At 54.4% G+C, this 26,825-nt stretch overlaps 2 protein-coding genes across 5 annotated transcripts; one reads left to right on the top strand and one right to left on the bottom strand.

Moving 5' to 3' along the window:
* Positions 1–323: 323 nt before the first annotated feature.
* On the bottom strand, positions 324–20,823 carry SLC26A11 (solute carrier family 26 member 11). 3 transcript variants are annotated; one of them, XM_043497500.1, is made up of 18 exons: positions 20,732–20,823; positions 18,793–19,159; positions 17,731–17,923; positions 17,455–17,540; positions 16,158–16,237; positions 14,502–14,644; positions 13,716–13,891; positions 13,246–13,318; positions 12,613–12,663; positions 12,270–12,330; positions 11,742–11,797; positions 11,291–11,518; positions 10,283–10,410; positions 9,650–9,749; positions 8,916–9,049; positions 8,240–8,312; positions 5,915–7,344; positions 5,121–5,681 (listed from the first exon to the last, which is right to left on the bottom strand). In XM_043497500.1, exons 2-17 carry the CDS (start codon positions 18,988–18,990, stop codon positions 7,250–7,252), a joined length of 1,875 nt encoding a protein of 624 aa, XP_043353435.1. In that variant the 5' UTR covers positions 18,991–19,159; positions 20,732–20,823; the 3' UTR covers positions 5,121–5,681; positions 5,915–7,249. The 3 variants fall into 3 exon arrangements, with proteins under 3 accessions (XP_043353437.1, XP_043353435.1, XP_043353436.1); XM_043497501.1 differs by having other exon boundaries at positions 11,378–11,518; XM_043497502.1 differs by lacking the exons at positions 5,121–5,681; positions 5,915–7,344; positions 8,240–8,312 and adding an exon at positions 324–335 and having other exon boundaries at positions 8,912–9,049.
* On the top strand, positions 20,795–26,825 carry SGSH (N-sulfoglucosamine sulfohydrolase). Of its 2 annotated transcripts, XM_038371611.2 has the most exons (8): positions 20,795–20,945; positions 21,909–22,069; positions 22,454–22,559; positions 23,432–23,582; positions 24,038–24,194; positions 24,500–24,581; positions 24,771–24,974; positions 25,796–26,825. In XM_038371611.2, the coding sequence occupies exons 1-8, from the start codon at positions 20,849–20,851 to the stop codon at positions 26,353–26,355; spliced, it is 1,518 nt and encodes a 505-aa protein (XP_038227539.1). In that variant the 5' UTR covers positions 20,795–20,848; the 3' UTR covers positions 26,356–26,825. The 2 variants fall into 2 exon arrangements, with proteins under 2 accessions (XP_038227539.1, XP_043353438.1); XM_043497503.1 differs by having other exon boundaries at positions 24,500–24,974.

The raw sequence follows: 26,825 nt of genomic DNA, 5'->3' as shown, positions 1-26,825 counted from the left end.
ATATGAGAGGGACAAGGGGGGGAGGTCATATCTTTTATGGGACCAACTCCTGTTGGTGAGAGAAAGAAGTGTTCCAGCCACACACAGCTCTTCTCCAGGTCTGGGAAAGGTCCTTCGAGCATCACAGCAAATGCAGTGTCCCTCATCCGGCGCACTAAACATCCCAATAACAACGGCGGGGGTGAAACCAGACAATCACAACACTCTTGAATGAGCTTAGATGGGAAAATGATAAAAGACGGGAGGGAGAACACTTTCCACAAAGCGATCACTCTATACCTAACTTATCAGTCCTCATCCTCAAAGGAAACCTGCACAAGGACCACTCTTTCCCTCTGCAGGCTGGTATTATGCATATACCAACCCTTAGGCTCCTTAAGTGAGTCAGGGGACAGAGTAGAATTAACCTGTGGCTATATTTCTGGAAATAGTCCCCACAGTTAAGCTCTGATTCTGGGGTTCAGATTCCTCCCACCTGTCTGTACACCCCACTTCCTTATACTTGAGTGCCCAGGCCCTCAACTTCTGGACACAGTGCACACAGATTTGCTGCCTCCAAGGAAGCAGAGTCCCCCAGTTCACTAGCTTTGCCTCCGCTCAACACTCTCCTTAGCACCTGGCATGTAGTTGATAAACACGTTTATCTGACAAAGTTTAAGTCAGAGAGTCAAATAGAAGCAAGTCTAAGGATTGAAAACTCCTGGTTACCGATAAAAGAAAAATCTTAAATGCAATCTAGAGCCACTACTTATGACTACTTGTGAGCTGTAGCTCACAAAAGCTTATGCTCAAATAAATTTGTTAGTCTCTAAGGTGCCACAAGTACTCCTTTTCTTTTTGCGAATACAGACTAACATGGCTGCTACTCTGAAACCTGTACTTATGACTGAGTTCCTTTCCTGTCTCATGAAATAATTCTCACCCAATAGTCAGTCCATATAGCACTTGGCCAGTCGAGAGCTGGCGTCCACATTTCTTGAAACAGCCACTCTGGCAGAGCGTCCCCTCTGTAATGGATGCCATCTGTGGCCTTCTGTATTCTGACAGGTTTCAGAGGAGCAGCCGTGTTAGTCTGTATTCGCAAAAAGAAAAGGAGTACTTGTGGCACCTTAGAGACTAACAAATTTATTTGAGCATAAGCTTTCGTGAGCTACAGCTCACTTCATCGGATGCATTTGGTGGAAAATACAGAGGGGAGATTGATATACACACAGAGAACATGAAACAATGGGTTTATCAAACACACTGTAAGGAGAGCAATCACTTAAGATGAGCCATCACCAGCAGCAGGGGGGGAGGGAGGAAAAACTTTCATGGTGACAAGCAAGGTAGGCTATTTCCAGCAGTGAACAAGAACATCTGAGGAACAGTGCGGGGCGGGGCGGGGTGGGGTGGGGTGGGGGGGGAGAAATAACATGGGGAAATAGTTTTACTTTGTGTAATGACTCATCCATTCCCAGTCTCTATTCAAGCCTAAATTAATTATATCCAGTTTGCAAATTAATTCCAATTCAGCAGTCTCTCGTTGGAGTCTGTTTTTGAAATTTTTTTGTTGAAGGATAGCCACCCTCAAGTCTGTAATCAAGTCACCAGAGAGATTGAAGTGTTCTCCAACTGGTCTTTGAATGTTATAATTCTTGGTGTCTGATTTGTGTCCATTTATTCTTTTACATAGAGACTGTCTAGTTTGACCAATGTACATTGCAGAGGGGCATTGCTGGCACATGATGGCATATATCACATTGGTAGATGTGCAGGTGAACGAGCCTCTGATAGTGTGGCTGATGTGATTAGGCCCTATGATGGTGTCCCCTGAATAGATATGTGGGCAGAGTTGGCAACGGGCTTTGTTGCAAGGATAGGTTCCTGGGTTAGTGGTTCTGTTGTGTGGTGTGTGGTTGCTGGTGAGTATTTGCTTCAGATTGGGGGGCTGTCTGTAAGCAAGGACTGGCCTATCTCCCAAGATGTGTGAGAGTGATGGGTCGTCCTTCAGGATAGGTTGTAGATCCTTGATGATGCGTTGGAGAGGTTTTAGTTGGGGGCTGAAGGTGATGGCTAGTGGCGTTCTGTTATTTTCTTTGTTGGGCCTGTCCTGTAGTAGGTGACTTCTGGGTACTCTTCTGGCTCTGTCAATCTGTTTCTTCTCTTCAGCAGGTGGGTATTGTAGTTGTAGGAATGCATGAGAGAGATCTTGTAGGTGTTTGTCTCTGTCTGAGGGGTTGGAGCAAATGTGGTTATATCGTAGAGCTTGGCTGTAGACAATGGATCGTGTGGTATGATCTGGGTGAAAGCTAGAGGCATGTAGGTAGGAATAGCGGTCAGTAGGTTTCCGATATAGGGTGGTGTTTATGTGACCATCGCTTATTAGCACAGTAGTGTCCAGGAAGTGGATCTCTTGTGTGGACTGGTCCAGGCTGAGGTTGATGGTGGGATGGAAATTGTTGAAATCATGGTGGAATTCCTCAAGAGCTTCTTTTCCATGGGTCCAGATGATGAAGATGTCATCAATGTAGCGCAAGTAGAGTAGGGGCATTAGGGGACGAGAGCTGAGGAAGCGTTGTTCTAAGTCAGCCATAAAAATGTTGGCATCCTGTGGGGCCATGCGGGTACCCATCGCAGTGCCGCTGATTTGAAGGTATACGTTGTCCCCAAATGTGAAATAGTTATGGGTGAGTACAAAGTCACAAAGTTCAGCCATCAGGTTAGCTGTGACATTAATCGGGGATACTATTCCTGACGGCTTGCAGTCCATCTTTGTGTGGAATGTCGATGTAGAGGCTTCTACATCCATCGTGGCTAGGATGGTGTTTTTAGGAAGTTCACCAATGGATTGTAGTTTCCTCAGGAAGTCAGTGGTGTCTCGAAGATAGCTGGGAGTGCTGGTAACGTAGGGCCTGAGGAGGGAGTCTACATAGCCAGACAATCCTGCTGTCAGGGTGCCAATGCCTGAGATGATGGGGCGTCCAGGATTTCCAGGTTTATGGATCTTGGGTAGCAGATAGAATACCCCAGGTCGGGGTTCTAGGGGTGTGTCTGTGCGGATTTGTTCTTGTGCTTTTTCAGGGAGTTTCTTGAGCAAATGCTGTAGTTTCTTGTGGTAACCCTCAGTGGGATCAGAGGGTAATGGCTTGTAGAAAGTGGTGTTGGAGAGCTGCCTAGTAGCCTCTTGTTCATACTCCGACCTATTCATGATGACGACAGCACCTCCTTTGTCAGCCTTTTTGATTATGATGTCAGAGTTGTTTCTGAGGCTGTGGATGGCATTGTGTTCTGCACGGCTGAGGTTATGGGGCAAGTGATGCTGCTTTTCCACAATTTCAGCTCGTGCACGTCGGCGGAAGCACTCTATGTAAAGTCCAGTCTGTTGTTTCGACCTTCAGGAGAAGTCCACCCAGAATCCTTCTTCTGTAGTCTTGTAGGAAGCTCTCTGTGGGTTAGTATGTTGATCAGAGGTGCGTTGGAAATATTCCTTGAGTCGGAGGCGTCGAAAATAGGATTCTAGATCACCACAGAACTGTAGCATGTTTGTGGGGGTGGAGGGGCAAAAGGAGAGGCCCCGAGATAGGACAGATTCTTCTGCTGGGCTAAGAGTATAGTTCGACAGATTAACAATATTGCTGGGTGGGTTATGGGAACCACTGTTGTGGCCCCTTGTGGCATGTAGTAGTTTAGATAGCTTAGTGTCCTTTTTCTTTTGTAGAGAAGCAAAGTGTGTGTTGTAAATGACTTGTCTAGTTTTTGTATTCTATTATAATATTTGTATATTATTCTGTGTTCTATTATACAGTTCCAGATCTTTTGTCTCTTTTCCTAACCTGAGACATTTTGTCACCTGCTGTTTGCCCCGAGGTTCCCCCCTTTTGTGCTCTGTAAAGGGCCCGAGCCTGCCCCTTGTCTAGACTGTAAAAGCTTGGCTGGGCTGAGAGATGCCAGTTGTTCTCCCTCTTCACTGAGTTTGCTCTGAAAATCACCTCAGCCTAGGTGAGCAGTTTCCCCTCCAGCAGCTTTGGAACACAACATCCCATGTTCCATCACTCCTACAATATTTTCCATTCACACTTCCCCCAATAACCAGGGCAACCAGCAAGTTCTTAGCTTTCGGCACAGACTGCACATGGCCCCCTTCACTGAACTTAAATTCACGGGGAGACATGTCATGTCTAGGCAAGTCCCTGGGTACAGACTTGTAACCGTGAACCCTCCATCTCTTGCCCCTATAGGGCTCCTCCGTCACAGGCAAGGCTTGAGGTTTAGTCATTCCTGCAAGCTGAAAAGAGAAACCATTTCTCCAATGAATGGAAGAGCCACAGGCTGAGTGATTGGGAATCGTACACTTTTATTGTTCGTAGTACAGAGCGTTCCCCTTGGAAACACACCCTCCGTAACGGAAGAGCAGAGCAGGTGCTAGTTCAGAAAGGTTTCATCCTCTATAAGCAGGCAGTGGGCCTGACTCCCCACTGCTGGGCACCTGGTGTTGTAATTTACACCTGATCCATGGCACAGCAAATGCAACTGCCGGTTTGAGTGGAGAATTCTGATTCAGCGGCATTGCACACCTGCTTTGTACAAGTGTAAATGACACCACCGGGTGCCAGGTAGGAGGGAAATCAGGTGAGTGTCCAGAGAAGGGTCAGTGTATAACAAAAGCTTTGAACCGCACAGCAGCAAAATAGTCCAGCTGCCCCCTCTCCAGCCAAGCTGGAGGCAGAGAGATCAGTGCCCCTGAGACTGCAGCCAAGGCTGGCACAGGAATAGATCTGCCCTGGGGCAACCATAGCTGGTACAGACCTCCTTGATGGATCCTGGAGTAAGGTGCTAGACTTGTCCCTGCCTTAAAGGCTTTTTTTTTTTTAAATGGGGAGCAGAGGGGCATTGGGGGTGGGGGGGGTTCAGCTGAGAGGAAAGGAGGATTGTGCACCCAGCCAGGGTGTAACTGTTTTCATTGCATAATGTGTATTTCACGGGGTCAGCTGCACCCAATCTGGACCCCGGGGCAGGAGGAGGCAAGTTCAGCTCTGCAAAACTAAAGCCATTCCCTCCCCCATCGCTCCATTGTCCTTCAGAACTGAGTCAGGAGCACTTGGGCTGGCTGCAGACTGGGAAAGGGAGGGAAAGCTGCACCCAAAAAATAAGCTGCTCCCACATGAGTGGCCAGAAGAAGACAGCATGCACAGCAGATTGTGCAAACACTTAACATTTCAGCTGGGCTCCTCCGGCTTGTAGGTGCCGAGAGGCTCTGCTGGGCTCAGCTCATTCTGGATTGGGGAAGAACAATAAGTGACAGACTCTCCCCAATGCACCACAATTCACCCCCAGTGCATTGTGCAGAGCTTTGCCCCTCCACCTCCTTCCTTACACGGGGACTGGAATAGTTAACAATGGTGACATTTAAATTATCCTCACCTGACACCCGAGTTAACAGCCGCTCCCAGCTGAGCAGAGCAGTTCACCCCTCAGAGCTAGTGTTCCAGGAAGGCTCTTTGCAGATTCAGTTACACTAATCTCACATTGGTGAGGTTTTCCCCCAACTGCAGCAGCTAGAGACTTACTTTTCAAAGGAAATTAGATTCTGAAGCCTTGGATAGCAGCTTCAAAGCCATGCTAGGGCAGCATACCAGCTCAGCCCCAACGCTGGTGGGCTGAATGCGGCAGCTTTATAGAAAAATCCTAAACCAAGAGGTCTAGGTTACAAATAGAAAAGGAGTACTTGTGGCACCTTAGAGACTAACAAATTTATTAGAGCATAAGCTTTCGTGAGCTACAACTCACTTCATCGGATGCATCGGATGCACTTCATCGGATGAGCTGTAGCTCACGAAAGCTTATGCTCTAATAAATTTGTTAGTCTCTAAGGTGCCACAAGTACTCCTTTTCTTTTTGTGAATACAGACTAACACAGCTGCTACTCTGAAACCTAGGTTACAAATGAAATTCTCAAAACTCTCCTCCCAGTGGCCTGAACAGGTATCACCCTGATTCCTAGAGCTGAGAGACATGTCCTTGGTCACGGAGGACAGCTACTGTATCCTTGAAATGCTGCGTTAACAGAGAAAGGCTATAATTCAAAGGGGTGTTGGACATTGATATGAACAACAACAAGATGCAGGGTTGTAACAATAAATACTAAAAGCAGAGTTTGGGAAGAGAACCTCCACCAGCCAACCTCCATCGGGAGTCAGGAGATTTCCCAAGGGGGGCAGATTATCCCACACCTTCCTCTGAAGCGTCTGGTACTGGCCACTGCTGGAGATGGGATACTCGTCGGGACGGACCTTGGGGCTGATCCAGCGTGCAATGCCTGCAGACTCAGGAATGTGCGGAGTTGTGTCTGGAACCGGGATGGTGTGTGGGATATCAGGCAGGTGGGATGATGAGCACTGCAGAGGGTGCAGTGCATGGAGTGGGCAGCTTGTTTCCTATTGCTGGTGATAGCTAAAAGCTACCTGTAAACTGAGGAATCTGCATCCTGGTGCCCCAAAGCACCTCCTACAAAGCCCAGTTCTCCCACCCAGACGCTGCTGGGCTTCCTCCACTCCTTTGCAGACCATGTCACCCCCATAATTCCCTTTCTTGATTTCCTTGTCCATAATGTCACTCAAGTTCTAGAGCCCTCACTAAGCCCCCTAGATCAGCTCTGGCCAGAGAGCCCAGCCAGACTCGACAGGCATTGGGCCACAGCATGGCTGCATCCGCTCATGCCAGGTCTCAATCTGACCCAGCATCCGTAATGCCCATATTCCCCGTGCAGCCTGCATAGACCATCGGGGGCTTGGCTGGATTCTCCACTGCCAATCCCTGCTCCAATTGTCCCCTGATATTCAAATGCCCTCCACCCCATCCCGCTGCCACCACCACCTTCCCCAAAAGCCAGGGCGATTCAGTGGAAACCTAAACCATGGAGGCCACAAGGGGCCCTAAAAGGCAATGTCCCCTTCCCCTGGGGGGGGCAGTGCTATCCCCAGGAAACACTAAGCTTCCCACCACCAGCTAACAACCTGCTCCTACAACGTCAGATGGCTCAGTGCTCCCTGGGACACAGCAATGGAGAAACAAGCCCAGTGGGCTTTTCATCCCCTCACCAGATAGCATCACCAGTGAGAGTGTCCCCCTCTCCACAGCTGTATTGCCTTAAAGTGCACTAGGAACTACACAGGGCAGGGGAGAGGTGGTGGCACATGTCCATTCTCCAGAGCATCCAGGAGATGCCAGTCTGAGGCAAGGAGGGCAAAAGGGCAGAGGTTGCCAATCCTCACTGGATGAGCCCTGACGCTGGCAGCATGTTCTCGCTGGTGCTGTGAAGCAGGACTCGGCTCCTGTCATCCAGTTCTGCTCCATGGCCCTTCTCTGCAGGAGAGGCAGGGGTGGGGAAGGAGAGAGGAAGGCAAAAAACGGGATATTTAAAGCAAAGGCCTAGGCTCCACCGAAATGCCATGACAGACTCAGGGGCATCTAACTTTCCAGAGGCTGAATTCCAGCTCTGAAGAAATAGAAGGAGTCTCTCTTAGGGCAAAAAGAAAAGGAGTACTTGTGGCACCTTAGAGACTAACAAATTTATTTGAGCATAAGCTTTCGTGAGCTACAGCTCACTTCATCGGATGCATGCAGTGGAAAATGCAGTGGGGAGATTTATATACATAGAGAACATGCAACAATGGGTGTTATACACTGTTACAAGAGTGATCAGGTAAGGTGAGCTATTACCAGCAGGAGAGCAGGGGGGAGGAAGGGGGAGAACCTTTTGTAGTGATAATCAAGGTGGGCCATTTCCAGCAGTTGACAAGAACGTCTGAGGAACGGTAGCCCACCTTGATTATCACTACAAAAGGAGTCTCCAGATCTATCTTATCCCATAAAGAAAAGGAGGACTTGTGGCACCTTAGAGACTAACAAATTTATTTGAGCATAAGCTTTCGTGAGCTACAGCTCACTTTCCGATGAAGTGAGCTGTAGCTCATGAAAGCTTATGCTCAAATAAATGTATTAGTCTCTAAGGTGCACAAGTCCTCCTGTTCTTTTTGCGAATACAGACTAACAGGGCTGCTACTCTGAAACCTAACCCCATAAGCGCTTCCTCTGATAACCACCAGAGGGATTCAATTCAACCATTGCCCCAGGCAGCAGCAGCTCCTAGTCTGAACACTTGGGGCATTTCTCTGGAGGTTACCCCGGTTGCTGGTCCCATGCCATTGACATATTAGCCTCCCAGCCCCACAGAGAACAGGGCCTTGGCCTCACTTACCCGCCTCCTCCAGGCTGGGGAAATGTTGGAATCCCTCCAGATCTGCAGACAGCAAGACTTGGAGAACATGGCCCTGAGGAGAGGGGACAGGATGAGTGTGGTTGTGACATTCCAGCTTCCATTGTTCACAGAGACAGCAAAGACTTCCAGACGTGTATCCTGGGAGGCTCAGGAAGGGAGGCTGGGCAGAGTTGACCCCAAGAGCTCAGTCCCTAGGTAGGAGCAGCACAGATGACAGCTGCAGCCCCTCCCCACTGCTTGATCCATATGAGTGAACCCCAGATTCTGCAGCCACTGTCGGAGCAGCCTCCCCCCTCTTGAGCGGACAGGTGCAGCCCATGAGGACAGCAGGTCTCAAGATGCCATGCTCCATCTTGACCTGAGCAGCAGGCTGCAATGCATGCTGGGCCATAATTTTGCATCTGAGATGATGGGCACTGACAGCAGCTGTGTTAGTGGCATGTTAAGTACAAGCTTCAGGTTCTTGGTAAATTGCAAGTGCAGCCCCAAGTTCTCAAACTCCCTCTGGGGAAGGAAATTTGGCTGAGCTAATCTGGTGACCAGCCCACTGGAGAATATGGCAGCAGCCTTGATTTTGGAAGCAGCTGCATAACAAGTGCCCATGTCCCTGGTCCAAACCTGACAGCCAGTGCCCACCCCCACTTTCCAGACACACCTGCAAGCCAAAGAAGGTCAGGGTGACGCCCCTCTTCTGGAACTCCTGCAGCAGGTCTGCCAATCCCATCACCACAGTATAATCCATGCTGCTGACATGGGTGCAGTCCAGGATGACACAGCGTGGTGGAGACACTGAGGGCGAGAACACCATGTAGTCACCTCACTGGCATTTCTAGCAGAACATTCACCAGCCACCTGGGCAGGAAACTTAAAGCAGGAATTGATCTTTCTGAACCTGGCAGTTTGGAGTGTTGGCACAAGTTTAGCCAAACCTCTGCTGATCCTGCCCCACCCAGCCAGCCATTTACATTGGGATGATGCTGAAGGCCAGACAAGCCTGAGAGAGCGTGAAGGATAAAGCCTTGATAGCTGCATCAACGGGTCCTTCCCAGGCAGGGTGAATCCCAGTCCAATTCCAACTAAGGCTTTCCCCAAGTTCTCTTCCCTACAAGCCGCAGGGGGAGAGCTCTCAGGGGCCAGCTGGCTGATCACAGGAGGTTCAGAATCAGCTTCATGGGCATTTACCTGAGGAGTTGATCTGAATTTGGGGTTGTATTTATCCAGGAGCTCCAAGGCTGACAAAGACCCCACTGAGGAGCAGCCTTTCTGGCCTTGTTTATATTCAGAGGCTGCATCAGTGAGACCAGCGCTGTCCACAAGCTACAGCATTGAAACAAGGGTGTGTTTGGCTTGTACCAGATGGGCTGATAATCAGGATAGACTGCACCGTACCTGCCAGAGCCCATCTGTGCATGGCATCTCGGAGGGACTCAACAGCGGGAAAATGCAGACCACTCGCAGGCTGCATGAGAAGCACCCCCTGCTCTGATAGCTGCAGGAGAACCAAGAGGGGAAAGATGAGAGGTGGCTGTGCTGGGTAATGTAACATGCTCCAAATTCTCAGCCCAGAGCCAGTGTCCCCCTCACAATGGAGGCAGGTGCGTAGGTAACACAGCCAGCCATTGTCCCTCATGCTAAAGGGGCATGTGATGGAGCCTTCACCCCATCTCTCACCACACACCCATGACTCCCCCAACCACACACAGACAGGCTGGTGCGTGTGTGTACACTGGAAATGGAGGGGATCAAACACCATTAATGCTAAGAAATGCTGCCCACATCATTCTCAGCTGCCTGCATTAACCATTTCCTTGTGTCTCTTGGAATGTCTCTCTGCACCACAGCTAGGGCAGATGAAGGCCATGGGGGTGTTAAGTAGGGATGGGGCAGGATCAGGAGAAGAGGAAGCCACACAATGCACCCAGCTATTGCTCCAGGTAGAAGCCTATGGAAATAGTGACATCCTCCCACATCTCAGGGAACCCCACTGAAGCTGAACCCCACACAAGGAGGTCTGAGCCGCACCTTGATCCGGGGCCTGGCAATGGTATAGAGCAGGAGAACGCCGGAGACCAGCATGCCGGCCATGATGCCATACTGAACCTCCCAGAAGCAGAGCAGAAACGTCACACACAGCGGCACAAGGTCCAACCCTGAGAGTGAGACCCCAGTCATTGCCTCGTCCCATCCGTTCACCCTCCCACATGGCAGCTGTGCCGCGAAGCCCCCCAGCGTCAGCCAGCAGCCTGTGGAGCCAGGGGAAGGGGAATGGATGAGGGAACAGACACCCATTTGCATCTGTAGAGGAGGAGCAGAGATGCCTTTGTGCATGGCACATCACAGGCCGGAGGCTGCCGGTGGTGGGAGAGGGTTCAGACTGGGGGGCAGGAAGTCAGGGTTCAGTGCTAACACCACATCCAAACATCTTGGGGCTCCCTGTGTGCTTCAATCCCAACATCTGGGCGAGTACCAAATGAGGGCTACCAGAGATGCGGGGAGGGGAGGGGATACTCAAAGGCCTCATCTCATGAAGGGCAGAGTCTGGAGCTGGGTCAGTGAGTGGGAGAACACCCAGCCAGAATCCCCAGGCTGGGACATGGGATGTTTTACAGCAGTCTGGAAACGTGACGTGCTGCCTCGGCACTGAATATTATCATGTAAACTGTCCCCTCTTGGTCCAGGGCACCCCCCAGGTGTCTGTCTTTCTGTACACCAGGGCACAGAGCACTCAGGGGAGGGAAGGAACTACGCTACATTCAGGTGAGGAGCACACACAATCAAATGGCACTCTCAGATCCCTGCATAACTGGCACGGGTCCAACAGAGGCAGTGTCTTGCCCGAGAAGAAGAGCTCTGTGTAGCTCGGAAGCTTGTCTCTCCCCACCACTGAAGTTGGTCCAATGACAGATATTACCATCCTCACGGATATTTTAACCAGGTGGGGTTATACCAAATCCCACCCTTTTCTGAGTATCCCCAATAACGGCCTGCAGGTGGCACGGTATCCCTTTGAACTTTCCCCTATAGTGAAACCATGAAAAGAGCAGGAATTCGCCCTCTGCGGGGATGAGATGGAGCCCCAGGCAGGCATGCAAAGCAGGTTGCTCGTGGTGCCCGTACGTTTAACCCGCCACAGTGTCCTGAAGATCCTGGCGTCAAACATAGGAGCCACGGCACAAATGATGACAGCAGCCAGAGCCGCTTTGGGAATGTAATAGAAGAACGAGGTCAGGTAGGCCAGAGAGAGCAGGACCAGGGTCCCTGGGGAGACACAAGGCAGATGGTGAAACACGGCCACCAGACCCCAAGCCACGGCAGGGCAGGGACACTCCAGCTTCCCTCCCCATACACAGACACTCAGCCCAGCCTCACACGGGTGAGGAGAACAGGATGTAAAGCCCTGGGGAGGGACGAGCCCAGAGGTGGCCCTTGGAATGGCAGGGGAAGCACCAATGGAGTTCCTGGGTGAAAGCGGGGCACCTACCTGTTATCAGCCCCCCTGCTGGGGTGCACACGCCCGTCTGTGCATTCACCGCTGTCCTGGAACACAAACCAAATGCACCGTTACAGGCTGTGCGAAGGCCAGCTCCTTCCAGCTCCCCAGTGTGATGGGGGAGCTGCTGGATGGACTCAGTGTCATAAGAGGCAGGACTGGGGACAGGTCCTACTCTGAGCTGCAGTCTGTCTGGAGACTAGCCCCTCCCCAGGGCATGCAGTACACTGGGGAAGGCCCATTTCCCCCCTGCCCCCCACCCCAATACATTATCCAGGTAGGAACAAAAGCAAACCCTGAGGGTCCAGGCAGGGGGCATGAGGGGCAGGACTGAGGGCAAAGCTACGGCACACATGGCCCACTGACATGGGGCAGAGGGAAAAGGGCCCCTCTCCACTGGCTGGGATCCAAACCCAGGCCCTGACTGGGTTCACCCAGCCCCTTATCAAGGATCCCCCGTGCCCTGACAAGGCCGGCCTGCCTGCCGAACTGGCTGCCAGCCTCAATGGTGCTACTCACCGCCCAAAGCTGCCAGTGACGGGGTAGGAGGAGACGAAGGAGCCCAGGAGGTTGGTGAGGCCTGTTGTGGGGGGAGAGACGGGATGTTGTGAACCATGCAGTCAGGAGGGGAGTCAAGATACTGCCTGGGGTGGGGGGGCAGAGTGGGCCCTCCATCCCATCAGTTCCAGCTCGGTGAGGGGCAGCCACCACCAAGGCCCCTTCCAATTAGCAGACAAGGGTCCCCCCAAGTTCAGTCCCCAGGCTGGACTCCCAACCCCGCCTCAGCCAGGCTGGAGCGAGGCTCCCCCAACCCTGAACACCATGTACTGGCAATCCCCCGCCACCCTGGCTGAGCTCTTACCCATCGCCAGCAGCTCCTGATTGGGGTCGATTCTGTAATTGTTCTGCGACGCTGAAAGAAGAAGGAGGTGACTGGGCAGAATTCCCCACCCCTTTATCCCAGAGCTTCCCACGAACCCTGTGCCAGAACCCAGCGGGCGCGGGGGCAGCAGGGCGCATGGAGGTGTGAGTCAGCCTTTGCGGGGGAATGACGTGTGTCACAGGCTCCACGGGACCCCTGAGAAGTGGCTCATTTCACCACCTTCATCCTGCAGGTCACATTCCCCTCACCTGGAGAGCAATAACAGGCCTTACCAACACTGACCTCTTACCTTGGGGTGTGGGGAACCTCCCTACCCCTTTCTGGTATCCAGGAGTTGCCTCACCAGGACAATAAACTACAGGGGGAAATGCCGAGTTGTGGGGGAATGTTTCATGTGATCCTCCTGCCCCATCCGCTGACCCTACACTCCAAGGGACAGCCCCCAAGCACTTCCTTCCTGCACCGCCAGTGCTTTTCTTTGACATGTGGAAGATCGCACCCCAGGGGCCTTCCCCACTGCTGCCCAGTGGCAGCTGACTCCAGACCCTTCCCCATGTGAGGGGCGAAGGCTGAGGGAGCCTGAAACACAGCACGACAGAACCGACACCATACCGAAGGCCTTGGCAATAGCGACGGTCTCCATCAGACCCATGAGCGGCACCACAGCCAGTCCAGCTCCCAGGTCCTGGGGAGGGGATGGAAGAGGCCAGCATGAATATCATGGCAGAGAGCGCTGCAGACGCAGGAGATGGTGCCCTCTGCACTGTCCCCCCATCTCTGAGGGCAGCAGGAAGTGCGAGTCTCAAGAGGAAATCTCCCATGATGCAGCTCAGCCGGACGAGGGTAGACAGGACCCCTCGCTCCACCAACCCTGTGCACATACATGCTGGAGGGCAGGTCACCCCAAGGCTCCATGCATCCAGCCCTGTCTGCTCCCCAACTGGAGGGAAAGGGGCAAAGGGGAGAACCCCCAATTCCCATTGGAATCCCATCTCTCTCAAGCTTGCTCAGCCATTTAAAGGTACGGTACAGAATTAGAGCACCAACCTGGCACGATCCCATCCGCTCCCATCACCACTCACCTGCACCATCTCGCTGAAGGGCACGGTGCTGTTGGCTTCGGCCTTGGAGAAAGGCGGCAGCTGGAAGGGAGGGAGCCCCTGGGGTGTCGCCCCAGTGAGGGTGAACGGCTGGGAGCCCATCCCCTGGAAGGAGTAGGCGACCAGGCCAGCAAACAGGACCACAAGTGCATTGCGAGCTACATCAGAGAGGAAATTACCAGGGTGAAAGCATCGCTCCAAGCCCAGTGGGGATGGGCATAGTGGAGGGACATGCACTGGGGACTTTTTCCAGCTCAGGTGGATGCCTGCTGTCCATAAGAGCAGGGGCAGCAGCAGAACGAACTTCCCACCAGCAGGCCTCAGCCCTGCCCTGGAGAGACCGACTGTGCAAGGGGCGTTCAGTCTCCACTCAGTCCTGGCCCTTTCTGTAGGGGCTGCCCACAAAGGGCCAGGCACTGCCGGTCAGGACAGTGGTTTGGACCACTGCCTCTCCAGGGGACAGACCCATCTCACACAAGGGCCCCTGAGCAGCCATCCTATTGGAACAACTTGTGGGCCCTGCCAGCATGGGCCAGATTTGGGCCTAGTGGTGAACGGCCCCACAGCCCATCACATCCCCCCACAGCCAGCCTGGGCCAGAGCACTCTCCCAGCAGGCATTTGCTGCAACCACACAACGTCCTGTTTCTTCCTCTTTGCAGGGTCCTCATTTCTCCTGATCACCCTGTGACCCTGGCACAACTCCTGGACCTTACAGGAGCTGCCATGGGGAAGAGCAAGTCAGAGTTGGGCAGGGCAGTCAACTAACCTGTTGCTGTGGCCCAGATGATAAGACGACTGATCCTGACGGACAACAGCTCCACCCGACGGATCCTGGGGATGTGGCCTTTCATTGCCCTGAGCCCCATAAGCACTGCCAGGCAGACCAGCCCCAAGAGAGCATCCCCAGCCCTGCAAACAGACCAAATCCGGGATGTGTCGCAACATACTGCAATCACAGCTGCAAAGGTTTTCTCTCATGGGAAGGGCCCAGCCCAGCCCAGGCTCCAGTTCTGAGCGAGAAGACTCGTCTCTGCCACAATCAGATCAGTTATCAGGGAACAGGGAGAAGGACCCAGGTCAGAAACCTGACAGGAATCAGTGGAGCAGGATCCACTTCCAACCGGAACTGGCCAGGGACAACCATTCCCTCCCCCTGTTTCAGCCCCTCACCGCCACTGCTGCAAAGGGCATGTACTCTGCCCTCAGTGCCCAAAATGGATCAAGGATAGACAGGGCTGTGCCGGGGTGTGGAGTCACAGGGAAAACCCTGTGTGATGGGGCATTCACCCCACATGAGCTCTGGAAGGTTAACAGAAGCAAGAGAGGCCAATTAGCTATCGGCTGCACCTGGAGGGAAGCTAGACCCCAAGGAGGCTTAATCGGGGATGAAGCTCACATGGGCAGAAACAAATAGGGCTGCTTTACAGCCAGCCTGGATCCCAATACGGCTGCTCTACAGCCAGGGAGCTGGCCTCGGGGCGGCTCAGTCAGTCCTGCTCCCTGATACTGGGGGAAGGAAGCAGCCCAGGGAAGGGGCACTGAGGGCTGAGAGAACAGACCTGAGCTGCCGGTTGGAAGATCCCCAGATTGGAACCGGGTACAGAAGGGAGGCCTGGGTTCCCGTACAAAGCACTGTGGGAGTGGTGCAGTCAGCACAATGGACAGGGAGAGACACTGGACAGTGGTCTTGGCTGGTGGGCTAACCCACAAAGGAGAAGCACTGCGGCTCCTGACCAGCAAGATGGGGACTACAGAGCAAGTCAAGGTGCTGGCCGACTGCAGAATGGGGCGCAGACAGTGGTGAGCTAATTCCCCAGATAAGCCACAAGGAGGTGCTGCTGAGCAGTAAGTAGCATGTGCCCATTACACCCAGTAATTTCCTCACCACAGGGGCAGCCAACAGAGGCAGGACAAGGTGGGGCACAGAGACAACTGAGCTCACAAGCTTGGGCTGCCTGGGCAGTGTGAGGCACAGACGGTCCCAGGGCTGGTTTGAACTGGGAGCCATGCAAGTAACTGCTTGGTGCTCAGCACTTTTGGACTGGCAACTCGCCGACGGGCTCAGTGCCCTGCTCTACTGATGGGACTGGGCGGGGAGAGAATTCATAGCTCCATTTTCTGCTCCATCCTCCCCCACCCCGGCAACTGGAGAGGCCACGAACAGTCAGGCTTATCCCATACGTCCTCATGCCCCAAACCAATCCAACATGATGGAGGGCATGGAGTATAGCTTCATGTTGGCACAGGGCACTGGGCAGAGTCTGCTTGTGCCCGGTGTGACCTGACAGAGGATGCAGCAGGCAGCTGCACCTTATTCTCACGGTGCCTTTCCCAGCCCTGCATTCCCCCCACCTCCACACCAGCCACGCCAGGATGTTGGTAGAAGGAATGATCAAGGAAGAGCACAGAGATGTCTGCTGACCTGGTCTCCCCGATTCTTTGGAAGGTGTGATACACCTGCAGGAAAAACTGTCGTGGAATGTTGTGCAGCCCCAGGATGTTCTGTGCAAACAAACAAATGCCCCGTGAAAGACCAGCATAGCCCGAGCTCCCAAATGCACCTGACAGGTACCCCCAATGAAAGACCACAGCTGCATGGGATTGGACCCTTCCCTTCCCCATGGCGCTGGCCCATGCAGTGTCTTTTGTGTCTGCTACCTGGGAGCTTTCATCAGGGACCAGACCACGTAGCTGTGTGCAAACCTCTGGCCAAGGAATTTTATCCAGATCCTTCCCCCGCCCCTAGGCAACTTTGGCGGCTCAGTGGGGAGACAGTTCCCATTCTCCCAGATGTCTGGTGCTGAGGCAGCCCCAGCCCCATGGAGACAGAGTCCTGCTTCCTATGCAAGCAGAGAGGCTCTCCCAAACATGGTATTCAAACTGGGGTGCTTTCCTTGACCCACGACTGTCCAGCTGCCTCCTCTCGAGTTCTCACATGTCACCAGAGGCTGACAGCGAATGTGGCTAAAAGAACTCGGAGGTTCCTCCCAGAAAGAGCACTTGATAAAACCATAAGAGATTAGCTGATGATTTCTGTTGTTTGGCGCCTTGCAAAGCATATGCTGACCCACATCCCATTCTGATTACAGTCAACCACAAAGGAAATGTGGCAATACCTAAAATCACCACAAGGAATGAAGAGGATTGGCCAAGCCATGGACCAGTCAAACCTCACAGCCAATCTCAGCCCCCCACATCCCTCCCTGTAGAGAAAAATCACACAGCACAGCACACAGAGGATACTGATTGTCTCCGCAGCACCCCCATAGCCCCCACATCAGCCGAGAGGAGGACAGTGTATTTACAAGGGAAGCAAACAAAGCTTAGTCCACACAGCGTAATGACCAGGTCACCCAGGAAGCCCAGCCAATGGGCAGAACATCACCTCCACTTGCCCCAGCACTGAGCATGATCTCAGCTCTGGGAGTGAGCGAGGAACCCACTATGGGTCACCAGCATGGCAGTGCGGGGCACTCACCCCATCACACCAACCTTGCAAAATCCTTCTAGTGCATTCATCTGGCGCAACTCTGTTTGCTTGTTTGTTTGAGGGGCCAGTGAAGTATCCTTCATGTTTCCACTGATATCACTGCGCCGAGCTCGATGGACTGTGCAGCTGGGCCAGTGAATTTATTTGACAATTTTCCAAGGCTGCATTAGGCCACTCGGCAAGTTAAACTAAAGAGACAGAGAAGGCCATACAGAGGAGAAGGTCCTACCTTGACCTGGTTGAAGCTAATGGTGACTGAAGCGGCCGAGGTAAACCCTTTAATGACGGGGCAGGAAACAAAGTCTAGTAGGAAACCTGCAAAGGATGGAAGTTGCTATAAGGAAGCTGCTCTCCTAGGTACAGACTGCAGCATGCACACACATGCAGAATGCAAGGCTTTACAAGTCAGAGCTGGACAACAGCAGAGACATTTCTTGCGGAGACAAGTTGCTAGAATGAGAAGCGTCATACAAAAATAAGGCCTAACATGGCCGCAGCATCTCACCGAGGTTCAGGAGACCCATGGCTAGCTGGATACAGCCTGACAGGAAGGTCAGCAGAATGGCATAGGCAGGGTCATGGAACGCATAGGAAGAGACCATCAGCGACATAATGGCCGTTGGACCCAGCGTCACATCTTTTGAGGTCCCCAGAAGGCAGTAGACAAAGCAGCCCATGAAGGAGGAATAAAGACCGTACTGCACAGGAACAAACAGAGCCTTCAGCGCCAGAATCACAGTGACCTGGGAACCTGCTCTGATCATGCCAGGAACTGGGCATTCTGAAAGGATGGCTGTGATTGGTTAGCAAAGGGTCTGGCCAGGGAAGTATCCCAGGGGAACATACTGGGCAATCTTTGGAAGAAATGTCTGTCACATGTTTGTCACCCTGATATCTGTACCACACACTTTCTGAAAGAGGAACATGGCCTGCCTTCAGCCCCCCAATGTGCCCTGCCACTCACCTTGCCGTGTGTTACTGCCTCGCTAACACCCACTCAGCCCCCCTGCTGTTGCAATCTTCAGCATTCTGCCAGGATATGCAAGCACCTCCCTCCACTGTAATCGCCCCCACTGTGAACAGTGCCCCCTTTATAATGCTCAAAACTCTGCATTTTTGCAGTGGCTACCATTAAAACATTGAGGTTTACTGTGTGGCAGTATTTACAATATCCTCTGTGCTGTGACTGGGAAACTCCTCCAATACCACTGGACATTTAGCTACTGCAGCTGGGGAACATCCAGCCTGTAGTGGCATTTGGGGTAGGTGCTATAAAGAGGACACTGTGGACTTACTCACACATGGAAAGAGTGAGCTCTAAGCTTGGCTGTATGTACGGCCAAGTGAGGAGCCTGCATTGATCAGATCAGCACACGCCTATGCCAGGGACAGCCCAAGGGATGTACTTCTCAGTGTCCCCAGCACTGAGGCATTGGGGTCCCTTTGTGAAAAGAGGAGGGGAAACAATACTTATTGGTTGCCTCAAGATGACTCTGCAAAGGAACTTGCAACAGCTGCTTCCACCCACCCCGGCACAACCCTCCGGCTCTAGAATCAAGCAACCCACCTGAACTGGCAGGCCGGCCACCTCGGCATAGGCCAGCGCTTGTGGCACGACAGTCAGGCCCACGGTCACGCCAGCGATGAGATCGAGCTGCAGCCACTGCAGAGAATACTGGGGCAGCCACCTGAGGACAGGGAGCCTCCTCTGCACTGTGTGGTAGGAGCAGCATCGCTCGGGGGCCTCTCGGTCCCACTCTGCCATGGCAGCTTTCTTGGGGATTCAGGCCAGTGTGTAACATGCTCCAGGCTCAGCTGGGTCTGTCAGGGCACCGCTAGAATCCCCTGCAACGATCTCAGGGGACATGGTGACCGGGAGAAGACAGTCTCCTCAGCAGCACTGTTCAGTAGAGTTCTCTGGTTCGCCAACTGACCTGCATGGGAAGGAGGGTCAGAGACTCAGCCGAGGCTGGGCAGGGATGCACGGGGCACTGTCTTTCCATTTATAGACCAACCAATGGACTCCTCTCCTTCCAGTCTCCTATCAAGGCCCAGACTGAGGGACACCTCCACCTCCTCCATTCACCTGGTGAGGTCTCCTCAGGCAGAGCCTTGGCCCTGGGGGCAAGTGCAGAGAACTTGCTCGGTGGAGTTTTTCTGCCCCCCCGCCGAGAATGGACTCTGGCTCCCTCTCCTGGAACAGTATCCCAGAGGGACACTGGTGAGCTGCACTCCAGGGCAGGGAGTGGGTCCCAAGGAGCTGGCCTGGGCAGAGTGCTGCTCAACTGGTTTCTCTCTCTCTCTCTCTCTTTGGCAAAGAGAAGGAAATAGAGTTTTTACATGGGGCTGCAAAGAAAGAAAGAGCGAGCCTCCGCCCTGTTCCCAGAAATGCCCAGCACATGGGTCTGGGCAGTAAGTCACCCAGCAGGGGCTAGTTTGCTCTGATTATTTTACAAAGCCAAGGGCCAAGAACAGAGGAAGAACAGTCAGTGCTAGCTGGATCCATGGCAGGGACAGGCTGCATACACCTCTCCACCTATGCAGGGCCAAGGTGACAAAGACCCACGCTGAGGGACACAATAAACTTCATTTCACACAGGAATATCAACAAAGATACATTAGAATTGGAAAAGGTACAGAGAAGGGCAACAAAAATGACCAGCAATCTGGAACAGCTTCCATAGGAGGAGCGATCAAAAAGACTAGAAGTGTACAGTTGAGAAAAGAAGTGACTAAAGGGGATACGATAGAGATCTATAAAGTCATGAACGTTATGATGGAGAAAGTGAATAGGGATGTGTTATTTACTCCTTCACATAACACAAGAAGCAGGGGTCACCTGATGAAATACATAGGCAGCAGGTTGAAAACAAAAGGAAGCACTGCTTCACACCACACACCGCCACCCAGTAGGACTTTTGCCAGGGCATGTGATGAAGGCCAAAAGTACAACTGGGTTAAAAAAATTAGGTAAGTGCATGGAGGACAGGTCCATCAATAGCTATGAGCCAAGACAGTCAGGGACGCAACCCCATTCTCTGGGTGTCCCTAAGCCTCTGACTGCCAGAGGCTGGGACTGGACCCCGGGGACTGAGGGATCCCTGGATGATTGTTCTGTTCACTCCCTCTGAAGCCCCTGGCAGTGGCCAGTGTGGGAGACAGGATCTGGGCTAGACGGATCATCGGCCCAACCCCGTGTCCGTCTGAGACCCCGAGCAGGGCGAGGCTCCTGCCCGCGACAGTGGAGCAATTTTGTATGGGGGGGGGCTAAGAGCCACTGAAGCACACGGTCAAACCCTGGCTATGATGGAACCGCTTCAAGTCAGGGGGTGCGGCGGCAGCACCCCAAGGTCCAGCACCTCCAGCCGGGAGCCCCGGGACAGGGGCTGCCCTGCGGAACAGAACGGCCGGGTGGAGGGCAGGACAGGAGGCGCCCGGGGGCCCCGCAGAGCTCGGGCTGCCCCGGCCCTCGAGGGTCGCCCCGCTTGTGTCCGCCCCGCACTCACCCGCGCCAGCCGCCGCCGCCGCCAGCCCGGACCCCGGCCCGGCTCCCGTGACGCGCCCGGGGCGGAGCCGCAGCGGGGCGGCCGGGCCTGCGGGAGGGGCCCGGGCTGCAGGTCGCCATGGGCCTGCGCTGGGCGCCGCCGCTGCTGCTGCTGCTCGCCCTGCCGCTGGGCTGGGCCGGCCGGGGCCGAGCTCGCCACGTGCTGCTCATCGTGGGTGAGTGCGGCCCGGGGGGCGCCCGGGAGCGGGGCGGCCCCATGACCGGACCCCTGGGGAGCGGGGCCGGCCCCCGGACCGGACAACCGGACCCCTGGGGAGGGGGGAGAGCCCCCGGACCGGACCCCTGGCGAGCGGGGCCAGCCCCCGGACCGGACAACCCGACCTCTAAGGAGGGGGGAGAGCCCCCGGACCGGACCCCCTGACCTCTGGGGAGCGGGGCCGGGGCCAGCCCCATGACCGGACACCCTGGCCCCTGGGGAGCGGGACCAGCCCCCGGACCGGACACCCTGGCACCGGGGGAGCAGGGCCACCACTGGACCGGGCCCACTGGCACCCAGGCCCTAGGGATGGCTCCTGGACTGGGCACGGGGACCTGGCACCCAAAGCTAGACTCTCCTGGCACCCACACCCTGAGAACAGCAACCAGCCCCTAGACCAGACTCCCCAGTCACCTGGACACAGGCAGCCAGACCGTGGGGAGCCCCCTAGAGAAGCTCCTAGTGGCCATGAAATCATTAGCCGTGACTCTCACCCATGGGAGCAGCTGCAAGAAGGGGATTCCGGAGTCACTGCTCTGACTAACTGCAGGGTCCCTGTTGCAGCCCCTGGGACAGGAACTGCCTGAGCAGCTGGGAGCCATGAGCAGTGAGGGGCTCTGCTGCCTGGTTCACTACAACTAGTGCACTGCTAAGGCCTGGACACTGCAGGGCCCATGGCAGGATTTGAACTCGGGCTCGCAGAACAGGCGCATGAGCATCAGCCCCGTGAGCTAGAGGACAGTCTCCCCGCTGGCACCTGTAGCAGACTCAGTAACCTCTCCTGTGGACCAGCCGGGGGGACAAATACCCCCTCTTTTCTAGTGCCAGTTACAGAGCCCCTGGGGCATCAGAGCCCCTGCAGTTGGGCCTCCCCACGTGGTCCCTGAGCTCACAGCCTGCCCTGCTTCTCCCTGGGGCACAGCGGACGATGGCGGCTTTGAGAGCGGCGTGTACAACAACTCGGCCATCAATACCCCCAACCTGGACGCCTTGGCCAGGCGCAGCCTCATCTTCCGGAACGCCTTCACCTCCGTCAGCAGCTGCTCCCCCAGCAGGGCCAGCATCCTGACCGGCTTACCCCAGGTAGGGCCTTCCCGAGCCACTGTTCTGCCGGTGGTTCTGCTGCCTCAGGCATTTGCTGGGCCCATCCTAGCGGCCAGGAGAGGACACTGGCTATCCGCATTTGTGAGGCATCCAGTAGCATAGCTCAGCTAGTCCTTCCCTAGGCTCATCAAGGATCGTTCCCTACACTCCCTGCTCTGGGGCTTTGTCCATAGCTTAAGTGATGGGTCTTCTCCCACTTTCCCTTGATGGCCTGTTGCCCAGTCCCAGTGTCTGGTGCCTCAGTGGTAGCACACGCTCTGCCCATGGCACCTGAAGACGGACGTGGTTTGGCTCTACAGGGCGGCCGGTGCAGGGACGTGCATTCCTGGCCAATTTGTTTCATTATTTGTCTCTGTTTTGCAGCACCAAAATGGGATGTATGGGCTGCACCAGGACGTGCACCATTTCAACTCCTTTGACAAGGTGCAGAGTCTTCCCCTGCTGCTCAGCCAGGCACATATCCGGACAGGTAAACAGCCAGGGTGCTGGGAAGACAGGGGAGGGGAAGAGTGTGCAAAGCCATTCCCCTTCCCTTCCCTTCCCACACTGATCTCACTGAACCCCTCTCTTGTGAGAGCTGGGCAGTTAAACGTGTGCCAAGATACTGCCCCACTACACAGGTTTCATTAAGAGAGAGAGAGAGAGACACACACACACACGATTTAAATCAAAGTGATTGACATCACCGATTTAGTCATGATTTAAATCAGCAAGCAGGAAACCTTGATTTAAATCACAATTTTAACCTTGCTTTGCATTTGTCCTTCTCTCATGTTCCTAAAGAGAGGTTGATTTTCATTGGTTGGTAACCATTCAAACATGTCAATTTGCAGCTAAATGTTCAGCCTTTATACTACATTTGGTGCTTCATTTTGCTAATCAGAAGGATGCAAACGTATTGCTAAATACTACTTTTTAAATTTAATTTAAATTATTTTAATAGACAATAAGTTTAGGCCTTAACATAGATTGTCAATATCAAATTTAATTTTAAATATGTCTGTTTTTTAAATTAAACCTGGATTTAATTTAAATTTTAAAAATCCAATTTAAAAAATTATTTTTTTTTAATTCGTCAATTTTTATAGCCCCTGCTCCCACCCCCCAGTTGGGGCGTGGAGTCTGCACTTCTGCCCGGACTAGTCACTTTCACTTCTGTATCTGGCATCTATAGGCCACATTTGGTTGTGCAAGCTGGTGTTTCCCTGCTGCCTCAAGCATCAGAGCAGGGCAATTCTAACCACGCCCTGGGGAAGCATGGAAAGACCGAAGCAGCATCCTCTGCTCTAACTGCCTGCTCACATGCTTGCTCCTGACCTGCTGGGGCTCTTTCTCCTGCAGGGATAATTGGGAAGAAGCACATTGGGCCAGAGACGGTTTATCCCTTTGATTTCGCGTATACTGAGGAGAATAGCTCTGTGCTGCAGGTGGGCAGAAACATCACCCGGATCAAACTGCTTGTCCGGAAATTCCTGCAGAGCCAGGATAAGAGGTGAGGCCCTGCACAGCCACCGCAGGATTCTCTCTGGGACTGAGCAACCTTGCCTCCTAGCACCCTTGTCCTGATGCACAGGGTACCCCCGTGCCTGCGTTACAGGGAGATGTAGCAGTCAGCACCTTCCATCGGGTTACCAGCTCATCTGGGGGACCCTCAGGGGCTCTATGGGAACCAGCTTTGCAGCTCTGAAGGCTTGTCTTCAAGTCTCAATTCATCACAAGTGAAATGAGCTGACGTTTCTCTGTGCAGGTAGCCCCAGGCTTTGGTTGGAGCCCATTGTTGGCCATGAGCTAGTGTTCTCACCGGGTCTGGATGGTGGCCCAGAGCTAGGGTTAGGATTGGGGTCCGTGGGAGGCATCAAGCAATGATTGAGCAGCCCTTTCCTGCTCAGCCGTGCTGTCAGCCCCTCCGAGCGCGGCAGTCACAAGCTCTCCTCTCGGGATTTCCAGGCCATTCTTCTTGTACATCGCCTTCCATGACCCCCATCGCTGTGGCCACTCCCAGCCCCAGTACGGGGCCTTCTGTGAGAAGTTTGGCAATGGCGAGAGCGGCATGGGCTGGATCCCTGACTGGAAGCCCCAGACGTACAGCCCAGAGCATGTGCAGGTAGGACAGGTCTGTAGGGAACCAGCTCCCCAAGCTCCAGGCCAGAGCTGGGCAGCAGAGCGGGGAAGAAGGCTCCTGCAGGCAAAGGTGTGGGGTGTCTCGGGATGACCCTGGCCCTTCCCCCTGGCAAGGAGTTCTGGGAGGTGAGTGGGGTTAGGAGGGGAGCAGCCCTGAGCACAGAGATGGAGCCACAGTCACTGGCAGGGGCTCGGTCCTCAGTTCAGCTCTGACGCCTCCTGTCTCCCACCCCCACGGCTCTTGGAGCCTCCAGCGCTGACTAGTTGCTGCTTTTCCTCCCCCTGCAGCTCCCATACTTCGTTCCAGACACTCCAGCCGCTCGCGCTGACCTGGCCGCCCAGTACACAACAATCGGGCGCATGGACCAAGGCAAGTACCAGCTGGGGTCGGGCAGCAGGACATGGGGGCCTGAGCCCCCAGCGCAGGGTCTTGCTGGGTGCGGGGAGAAAATCCTTCCTCAGCTGGGGTGGGGGCTGGGATGGAGGCAGCCGTCCTGCTGGGTGAACGTTCAGGTGCCCCCCAGCAGCCGCACAGCTCTGCTCTTCTCTCTGCACGCAGGGATTGGGCTGGTCCTGGAGGAGCTGCGCAGCACCGGCTTGCACAACTCCACGCTGGTGATTTACACCTCCGACAATGGCATCCCCTTCCCCAGCGGCAGGACCAACCTGTACTGGTCGGGCACTGCGGAGCCCATGCTGGTCTCCTCCCCCGAACACACCGAGCGCTGGGGGCAGGTCAGCCAGGCTTATGCCAGCCTGTTGGGTAAGAGCGGTCACTTTCCCTCTGTGGCCGAGGCAGAGGCAGGGGTCATTAGGGGAGTTGGGCTGGGGGGCCCCCATAGAGTGCTGAGTAGAGCGATGCAAATCATGGGTCGTCATCCCCCTGCCTATGCTCACACCATGGGCATGGCTGGGGATGAAGCCCTGGCTCCACAGCCCAAAAGGCGACTCTCTCCCCACTGGATGGATTTGCTTGTCTTTCCCAAAGAGAGAGAGCTGTGTAATCCCCAATCCACGGGAACGAGTCTGGTGCCGGAAAGAGGAGGACGGAGTTTGAGAGCATGAAGGTGCCCTGCCCTCAGGGAGAGGGGACTGTGGGATAGGTGGGTGACCCCATGGATGTACAGGGCCGGCCCCAGCTCCAGAGGGCTCACAAGCCAACAGGGGACAATGGCTCAGGGCTGCAGCAAGGTGGGCAGATCAGTGCGGGAGGGATGCCTGGAGGAAGTGGGTGTGAAGGAGAAAAGGGCATGGGGCTGGAAGCAGGAGGCTGCTCGGCTCCTCTTGTGGGGGAACAAAGGAGTGAGGGTGAGTGTGTAAAGAGACGAAAGGGGCAGTAAGAGAGGCCCAGGAGCCCTGTCCTCCAGCAGCTCCTGCTGGTGACTGACTCTCCCTGACGAACCCACCAGAATGGCAGGGAGCACCCATCACTCCCGCAGGCCCCAGCTGCAATTCCCGGGGCGGCCTCCATCCTCCCACTGGGTTCTGCCCCCTCCTGTCTCAGGGACTGAGTCTCTTTTCAGTGGTTGTTCTGTCCCACTTCACTTGCCAGTTGTGGACGTCACCCTCTTTTCCCCTCTCCAGATCTCACGCCCACCATCTTGGACTGGTTCGCCATCCCCTATCCCAGCTACAGCATCTTTGGCACCAAGACAGTCCAGCTCACTGGGAAATCACTCCTGCCAGCCCTGCTGTCAGAGCAGCCCTGGATCACAGCCTTCAGCAGCCAGAGCCACCATGAGGTCACCATGTACTACCCCATGCGGGCTATCCAGCACCAGCAGTTCCACCTGATCCATAACCTCAACTTCAGGATGCCTTTCCCTATTGACCAGGACTTCTACCTCTCGCCAACCTTCCAGGATCTGCTCAACCGGACCAGAGCCAGGCAGCCGACCCATTGGAACAAGACCCTGCATCAGTACTATTACCGGGACCGCTGGGAGCTGTTTGACCGGAGCAGCGATCCTACCGAGAACCGGAATCTGGCTTCCGACTCCCAGTACGCCGAGGTCTTGGAGCTGCTCAAAGCCCATCTGTTGAAGTGGCAGTGGGACACTAATGACCCTTGGGTGTGTGCCCCAGATGGCGTTTTAGAAGAAAAACTGAGCCCCCAGTGCCAGCCACTTTACAATGAACTGTGAGTCACCACCTCACCTTGCTGGAGTCTGCATTCCTTACACCAGCCCAGCCCCAGGTCCTGCTTGGCCCTCGGCTCCTCCCCAAATCCTGATGCAGCCCCAGAACCCCCAGGGAACAGCTAGCTTGTCTGCCAGATGAGACATCAAGTGCCTAAACATGCAGCCCCTGGGCTCCAGGGTCCACAGAGCAACCCCACAGCCACTCCAGAGCTCCATTCACCCGCCCTCTAGCACAGGGCGGGGCAGCAACCAGAGATGGGCTGGTCCCACTCCCCCATTCACACAAATGGCATGTGCTTTGTGTGTCAAAACAGCATCTGCCCCTGAAGCTCAAACGGACATTTTCCTCCTCCAGTGGGGTGTCTTTGCACCCGGCAACAGGCAGCGCTGGACTGCAGCCAACCAGAAAGCTGTCAAATACATGGTCTCAATAAAGTCGCCAAGAGAACGTCCTCGGCTTACTCACAAGCTAA

This window comes from Dermochelys coriacea, chromosome 14, assembly GCF_009764565.3.
Source record: "Dermochelys coriacea isolate rDerCor1 chromosome 14, rDerCor1.pri.v4, whole genome shotgun sequence".
In the NCBI taxonomy this organism is placed as follows: Eukaryota; Metazoa; Chordata; order Testudines; family Dermochelyidae; genus Dermochelys; species Dermochelys coriacea.
The sequence above is the reverse complement of the archived record's forward strand: the minus strand, read 5'-3'. Positions and strand labels throughout refer to the sequence as shown.